Genomic DNA, 8,855 nt, shown 5'->3' on the forward strand with positions numbered 1-8,855 from the left:
CTCGATCGTGACTGCTCTTTCTTGAGTAAGTACTGTTCAGTTTGGTTGTATGTGTCTGTGTGTTCAGTTGATAAATCGTGTCTGACTCTTTGCCACCTCATGGAATGTATAGCCCACCAGATTCCTCTGTTCATGGGATTCTTCAGGCAAGATGACTTGACTGGGTTTCCAGTTCCTCTTCCAGGGTGTCTTCTCAACCCAGGGATCGAACCTGAATCTCTTGCATCTCCTGCCTTTCTAGGTGTATTTTTTTTTTTTTAACCAGTGCACCTCTGGAAGCCCATGGAAGACTGCATTCTGCTAAATCGTTACACCCCCTGCAACCCCACAGCAGATGAATACTGCTTTACCTCATAGTTGAGTGAATTTCAGCTGCTACTTAGGACAGCTTCCATTCTACTCGAAGTTATCTGACTGACCAACCCCATCTCTCTCATGACTTCTGGTGGGCACGTTATACAACCCTACAAAACCACCACCTGTGGTTTATTCTCTTCTCAACAGCACCCTTGCAGGATTCACACCATGCGTCCTAAACAGAGTTCCCCTGCTTTATTGTTGCTAGATTTTCCGAACAGTTGAATTTACGTTTCGTGTGGTTGCAGTTATGCACGTTTGATCACTACACATCTGTGCATTAATCAATTTATTGATCAGTTTAGGAATCCAGTAACATCAGCAAGGGCAGAGGAGACTCATACTGAAATCCATGTTTCCAGGATCATGACTTCCTGGGAGAGAAGAAATGAGGATTTCAAGGAAAATATCTTTTATCTTCATATGGCTGATTGTGACATATTAGTGCTGTGATGCAACACATATTCTTTCCTTATTCACTTCTATAAACAGAAAAAAATGTAGAACGTAGTTGAGCTGATTAGGATTAACATGATATTGGTCAGAGAATGAAACAGAGAATAAAAGCACTTGTGGTTGAAAGCACTGGAGAAATTTCCCTACAAGACGCATTTTGCAGAAGTCTCTCTGTGTGCATGCCCATAGGGGGTTGCCTAGAACTACCTATCACCTGATGAAACTATTTGTGAGCAGTCGTGGGTCAGCTGGTATGTTGAGAGTTGCTGAGTTGCATATCTACAGCTCCCTGGTGTAGGAGAATACTGTGTAACCTGTTCCTCCTACGTGTCCTATAAATCTTATTTTTCATCATGAAGGTGTTGTGGCTGTAAGGTCATTCACTCGCATTGGTATTCACCAGGGATCATCGTATTTCACAGCTCAGGGCTTCACACAATCTCCTCTTTGGTCCCCGAAGCATCTCACTGTGCAGTCTAGACCAGCGCGATTGTTTAGATATTTAATTCCTAACACTTAACGGGATCCCCAGCCCTTACCATGTGGAAAGGTAAAGAGCTTTGTGTTTCCTTTTCCTTTTTAAAACTAATTGTTATTGGAATGCAGTTGATATGCAATGTTGACTTAGTTTCAAGTGTATAGCGACATGATGGTTTATGCATTTTGTTGCTGTTGTTGTTTAGGCACCAATCCTGTCCCACACCTTTGTGTTCCTGTGGACTTTAGCCTGCCAGACTCCTCTGTCCATGGGATTTCCCAGGCAAGCCTACTGGAGTGGGTTGCCATTTCCAACTCCCGGAAATCTTCCCGACCCAGGGATCAAACCCAGATTTCCTGCATTGGCAGGTGGATTCTTTATCACTGAACCATTAGGAAGCCCTCAGTTAGACATGCATGTATATACAAGCCAGGAGTGTATATCTCTTAAACCCAAACTCCTAGTATATCCCTCTCCCCATTTTCTCTTTAGGAACCATGAGGCGTTTTTGGACTCTGAGCCTGTTTTTTTGTTTCGTAAATAATACATTTGTGCCATTTTTTTGTTTGGTTCCACATGGAAGTGATATCAAGCTTGCCTTTCTCTTTCTTACTTCCCTTAGCATGACAATCTCTAGATGTGCCCTTGTTACTGCAAATGGTATTATTTCATTCTTTTACATAGTTGAGTAATATAGTCCCTTGTGTATATATCCCATGGTTAAAGTGGGATGCCCCAGAAAAAAAGTCTTTACCTTAGAAAGAAAACTCAGTGTTGTGTATGTCATTAATCTACTCACCCAGAAGAGGCTGTCAGATCTTATTGAGGACAGTCGTCTGCAAAAGAGAATGAATAGGAGGAAAAATAATCAGTGGCATGCCTCTGTTTCAAAGGATTCTTTCATAACAGCCTTTGTAAAAGATGACTGTGCGAATAGGAAATTTGAATCGAGTGTCCTCATGATATGGTTTAGGAAATTTGAATCGAGTATCCTCGTGATATGGTTTCATTTCGGATTCCCTGTTGTCCTCTTGGCTTTACCTGTTTGAGTGAGGTCTTTTACATGTTCTGGTGGAATCCCCCTTTCTTTGTTCAGTTCCTCATACTGCTGAGTTTCTTCTTCAGTGGTGCCATCTCCTTTGGCTGGGTTTAATAACAAAGAGGGCAGAAGAGGTGTGTGTTAGAATCCTTGGCAGCTTATAGAGTGTCACCCAATCCGAGGGTCCAATCGGTCTCATCATCACCATTGCCCTCTTCCATCACCTAAACCCTGCTCATGAGGACAGTTTCTACAGAGGTGCCTGAGTGTTCACATCAGGTCTTCAGATGTGTCCAGGGGATAGAGTCCACATAGTGAACATTTTATCATATTCCAGTTCTTACAACTACTGAGTGAACTACAGACCATTCGCCAGTGAGCCTATGCATCTCTAAGTCAGATGCACGCTGGAATGGTCCATTGGAAAAGGTCATGGTGGGTCCTGAGACTCAGATATCCTCCCAAGTCTAACTCCTCCTGTCTACATTGTCTGCATCCTAGAATTCCATCTCTGGGTTTTCCTGGACCTTAACCTATTAAGATGTGTAGAGACCATCACTGATTCAATCGACAAATTTTGAGCAAACTCTGGGAGACAGTGGAGGTCAGAGGAGCTTTGTGTGCTGCGGTCCATGGAGCCGCAATGAGTCAGACACGACGTATGACTGAACAACAATGTTGAAATGAATGGGGGATACATTTTTTGGAGTTTTCACCAAGCACACTAATCTCATCGCACATGTGAGACAGAGAAAAACTCAGGCTCTGTCACCCTCAGAAAAGAGACACAAGTCTCACCCACCCACAATTTGGATATAATATCAGAAGGGATAAAGGGTCATGTAAAATGCACCTTTTGGTTGGCCGATTGTCAGAAAGATTGACATGACTGAGCACGCTGCTTCTGAAGCATTCTATATGATCCAGGGTTGATTTGCAGAGGTTTGAGTTTAGATTTTAGGTATTATTTTAATGATTGTGGCAAAAAAAAAAAAAAAAAAAAGAGAGAGAGAGAGAGAGAAAGCATTTGTATTCAAGAGGAATCAGTCATGGCCAGGACCTGCGAGTGTCTGAACTCCAAGTTCCAACCTTGGTTTACTTTGGTGTCCAAACCCGGCAACTCCAATATGTGATATTTATCAAGAAATGATTTGGGAGAATGACATTCTAACATGTATACTATCATGTGAATTGAATCGCCAGTCTATGTCTGACGCAGGATGCAGCATGCTTGGGGCTGGTGCATGGGGATGACCCAGAAAGATGTTATGGGCAGGGAGGTGGGAGGGGGGTTCATGTTTGGGAATGCATGTAAGAATTAAAGATTTTAAAATTTAAAAAATAAAAAACTAAAAAAAAAATAAAATAAAATATCCTACACAAAAAAAAAAAAAAGAAAGAAACGCATGGGGCATCCTGGAATATTTCATTGCACCTCCTGGGTAAGTGTATCTATTGTTTTTTAAAATGTCATCCAGTAGAATCCCCAGTGGATGCATCTTTTCAGTTTTCTACCAGACCACCTTTCTTCAGCCCTGGATCATGGCACATGAAGTCTGAATTCTCCCGTGTGAATTCATGTCTGCTCTAGTGTGCGTAATAAAATATAAGGTGTCCATGCACCCCTGTCGTTAAACGAAATGATGGTAATATGAGCACTGTTAATTTGCTCAGAGTAAGCTTCAGTAACGTACCAAGGAGTTGAGTTACTTTTGTAACTTTCACACCATCAAAGTTTTCACCGTAGACTGCTAATGAGTTCTCTGACACAAGAATCAGTTTGAAAGAGTTTGAACCCATATCTGTGACAGGGAAAAAAAAATCAAATCTCAGTGTGATTAACGTCTTTACATTTGGACATGTCACATTCTTCACGTTTATCATCAGTCCTCACTCTGCTCGTGAGATGCCACCATCTCCCTGGCATTTCCTGTGGTCTGTGGTTAGAACCTGCCGGAACAGTTAGTGAGCTTGGAAGGCTTTCTCCACACACCCCTCATCTTAAGACAGTAATGACTTCCAGTCTTCTAGACCAAACAGTCTGTGAACAATAGCAAAGTTTTGCTTATCGCAACTATAGTAGGAGTTGGACCTCAGTCATCTCATATGAGTTCGCCAGAGCTGACTGTGAGAGTTTCAGGATTTTTTTGACCAAATTCACAAGTACAGTCATGATTACAAAGATATCCTGTGAATTTAAGGAAATCATGTGAAAATAAAACTTAACAGATAAAACAAAGTGACCTTCTGGTATAGAGGTAATCAGGGAGGTATAAATGAAAGTATTGCCAAATGTTAGAGATATATACTCTGAAATGTTTCCTAATTAGGTCCTGTGTCCAATATCCACAGATGAAAAACAAAAAAATGCCTCTGACCAAGATTAGAATGTTCCATTGTACATTTTCCCCATGAAAATCAAATAGGTATTTTTCATTATTTAACATTACAATATTGGTATTTGAGGTTTCTTTCTAGTATTGAAATTATAGAGATAGAGGTCTGTGCCAGTGCCCGTTTTGGTTTCAAATTAGGTAAAACTTAGTGTGAAAGTTTTTGCTGTAATTTTAACTATTCTCATACTTATCTGTGAGATTTAAGTGAATCAGGTTCTACTTCTTCAACATGCTAAAAGAGAACTCTTCATGTTTAAAGAATTTCTTTAGCTAAAGAAAATTTGATCTTGACAGTTAAATAAGGGGTTTCTCAGGTGGCTCAGCAATAAAGAATGTGCTTGCCATTGCTGGAGATGCAGGAGACTTGAGCTCAATCCCTGGGTCAGGAAGATGCCCTGGAGGAGGAAATGACAACCCATTCTAGTGTTCTGCCTGCAGCATCCCATGGACAGAGGAGCCTGGTGGGCTAGAGTCCATGGGGTCAGAAATAGTCGGACACAGCTGAGCAACTGTCATAGTTGGAAAGACACACACATTGGCAGAGCTCGAATACTCACATCCTACTTGATAAACATCCCCTTCTCTCTCTGCAACTATATTGAGGAATGTGCATTGCTTGGGAAACCTGAGAAGCAAACAGACAAGAGGTTCCTTTGTCATCATCTGTTCCCCAGAGCTTGAGGGCACCCTCCCATCGATAGAGTTCACAAACTTATCTTCACAACCATGACTCACACCATTCACCGCACATTGTCGACCGGACCCCATGTCAGAAGTCAGCAGTCTCATTCTTTTCAGTTTAGGCAGATTTTGCTTACTTGGCATAAAATTTAATGGATAGTGAGGAACAGCTATCAATACATTCAAGCCGACGGACGTATGTCCTCAGGGGGCCTTCTTCCTCAATCTTCTCCTTGTTATCTGCAGCTGTAAGAATGCTGCGTCAGTCTCCTGTAATCTAAGATAGAAGGTCTCCATAAATATCACTCAGTCTTTTCACTGGATTCTCACCAATACCCAACCCAATCATTGCCTCTGCATTTACCTCAGAAGAGAAAAAAAATTCAATCTTATTAAGCAAAGTAGGATTCTACCCCCTGCCTTGCAGAATAACATGAAATGAAATAATCATTCATATTCAAGCAGAAAGCATAGAGTTTGAGTTTCTTAAAATAGCTAAAAGAGCAACATTAAAGACCATGTCAGCTCATTGATCTCTAAAATATAGCATGGTAGGCTTTTTTCTTTTATTTTTTCACGTAGAGACAAGTAATTGGGGGGGGGGGAGGAATACAAAGAGCAGAAAGATACAGGGTTTTATTATTCTCATGTAGATAGGTGGACCATGGCACGTCTATACAATCTGGTCATACATATAAACAAGGCTCTCTCTCTCTCTCTCTCTCTCTCTCTCTCTCTTTCTCTCTCTCTCTCTCTCTCTCTCTCTCTCTCTCTCTCTCTCTCACACACACACACACACACACACACACACACACACACATTCACAGACCAACAAAGACGTTCTCCCAGATCAGCTAAATTTGGGGCTATCTCTCTCTCTCTCTCTTTCTCTCTCTCTCACACACAAACACACACACACACTCAGAGACCAACAAAGACGTTCTCCCAGATCAGCTAAATTTGGGTACCTGTGAGGGGTCTAGCTCAGCTGGAGCTTCCTGGGCAGCACAAACCAGACCAAGGAGAAGAGTCAGGAACCCAGCCTTCATCTTGTGACTCTTGTGGTCCTTCTTCTACAGAAGCTGAGGGCGCCCCAGGTGTTGGAGAGGTTGTGAATTCATCCCTCTTCTTATAGGATGGATCTCTTGGCAGAATACATAATAAACAAACTATGGTTAATCACAAGATCTTAGTTACATAGACATCATCTTCTGATATCCTTGTTGGCAGGTGAGCTTATTTTATAACCTGTGGTTTTTATAAACAGATAAATTTTAAGGGAAGCATTGATGTGGACAATTCCCTTTACATTAAATGAGAAATTAAAGAACATACGAGGTATTTCAAAGACGCTGATACTTATATTCTTTAATATCTGGGACAAACAGTCCAAGACTCATAGCCCCAACTCTTGTGTTATTTATTTAGCACTGAAAGGCCAGTTTAAACTTATACCCTAAAACTAAAGACAGTATAATCTGGTTTAAAAGATTAATATGTGGCTTCTTTACCAGGAATTCGTTGTCAGGGCATCCCTCAAAGAAGTCTGTATTTTTTTGTTTTGAAATTGATATATAGTTGATGTACCAAATTATATAAGTTAGAGATGTACCATATGGTGATTGTAATTTTTATGTACTCCATTTATAGCTATAAAATATAGGCTTTATTCCCTATGCTGTACCATATATCTTTGTACACTGTTTATTTTATATATAGTAGTTTGTACCTCTTATTCCCCTCCTGTTACATTACCCCTGCACCCATTCCCACACTTCTAACCTCTAGTTAAATATTTGGATAGAGGCCTGGTTACTGTTCCCACTGAAGGATCCTTCTTGGTGTGTATTCTAATCAGTAACCACCTAATCTTTGCTCACAGAGTATCCACTTGTGTTTTACTGCCAGAGTCTGTCTTGCTTTTGGTCTTACATATAGGTATGTGAGTTTCTCTGTGTTAGTTGTAAAACATGGAGTAATGAATGGGATGGAGTTCTTTTTTTTTTTTTGGGGGGGGGTGCATATGGATTTCTAATTTCTCTAGCAACTTATCTCTATAAGTTCAGTTCAGTTCAGTAGTTCAGTCTTGTCTGACTCTTTGTGACCCCATGGACTGCAGCACGCCAGGCCTCCCTGTCCATCACCTACTCCCGTAGTTTACTCAAACTCATGTTCACTGATTTGGTGATGCCATCCAAACATCTCATCCTCTGTTGTCCCTCTCTCCTCCTGCCTTCAATCTTTCCCAGCATCAGGGTCTTTTCCAATAAGTCAGTTCTTCCCATCAGGTGGCCAAAGGATTGGAGTTTCAGCTTCAGCATCAGTCTTTCCAATGAATATTCAGGACTGATGTCCTTTAGGATGGATTGGTTGGATCTCCTTGCAGTCCAAGGGACTCTCAAGAGTCTTCTCCAACACCACAGTTCAAAAACATCAGTTCTTCGGTGCTCTGTATTCTTTACAGTCCAACTCTCACATCCATTCATGACTACTGGAAAAGCCCTAGCCTTGATTGGATGGGACTTGTTGGCAAAGTAATGTCTCTGCTTTTGAATATGCTGTCTAGGTTGGTCATAGCTTCTCTTCCAAGCAGTGAGCATCTTTTAATTTCATTGCTGAGTCATCATCTGCACTGATTTTGGAGCACTCCAAAAATAAAGTCTCTCACTGTTTCCATTGCTTCCCTGTCTATTTCTCATGAAGTGAAGGGACAGATTTGCCATGATCTTAGTTTTCTGAATGTTAACTTTTAAGCCAACATTTTCACTCTCCTCTTTCACTTTCATCAAGAGCCTCTTTAGTTCCTCTTCACTTTCTGCCATAAGGGTGGTGTCATCTGCATATCTGAGGTTATTGATATTTCTTCTGGCAATCTTGATTCCAGCTTTTGCTTCATCCACCCCAGCATTTCTCATGATGTACTCTGCATATAATTTAGATAAGCAGGGTGACAATATACAACCTTGACACATCCTTTCCCAATTGGGAGCCAGTGTGTTGTTCCATGTCCAGTGCTAACTGTTGCTTCCTGACCTACATACAGATTTCTCAAGAGGCAGGTCAGGTGGTCTGGTATTCCCATGTCTTGAAGAATTTTCCTCAGTTTGTTGTGACCCATACAATCAAAGGCTTTGGCATAGTCAATAAAGCAGAAGTAGATGTTTTTCTGGAACTCTCTTGCTTTTGTGATGATCCAGTGGATGTTGGCAATTTGATCTTTGGTTCCTCTGCCATTTTTAAATCCAGGCTTGAGCATCTGGGAGTTCACAGTTCACATACTCTTGAAGCCTAGCTTGGAGAATTTTGAGCATTACTTTGCTAGCGTGTGAGATGAGTGCAATTGTACAGTAGTTTGAACATTCTTTGGCATTGCCTTTCTTTAGGATTGGAATGAAAACTGACCTTTTACATGCCTGTGTCCACTGCTGACTTTTCCAAATTTGCTGGC

At 41.2% G+C, this 8,855-nt stretch overlaps 1 protein-coding gene across 1 annotated transcript in view; it reads right to left on the reverse strand.

Moving 5' to 3' along the window:
- The window catches only part of LOC114111402 (allergen Bos d 2-like), a 74,144-nt gene extending 67,654 nt beyond the window's left edge, over positions 1-6,490 (reverse strand). The window contains exon 1 of the mRNA XM_042241951.2: positions 6,376-6,490. Within this exon, the coding sequence (XP_042097885.1) occupies positions 6,376-6,456 (81 nt within the window). The 5' untranslated portion in view covers positions 6,457-6,490. The remainder of the gene's footprint in view (positions 1-6,375) is intronic.
- Between the last annotated feature and the right edge of the window lie 2,365 nt (positions 6,491-8,855).

The sequence above is a fragment of the Ovis aries genome, chromosome X (genome assembly GCF_016772045.2).
Source record: "Ovis aries strain OAR_USU_Benz2616 breed Rambouillet chromosome X, ARS-UI_Ramb_v3.0, whole genome shotgun sequence".
NCBI lineage: Eukaryota > Metazoa > Chordata > Mammalia > Artiodactyla > Bovidae > Ovis > Ovis aries.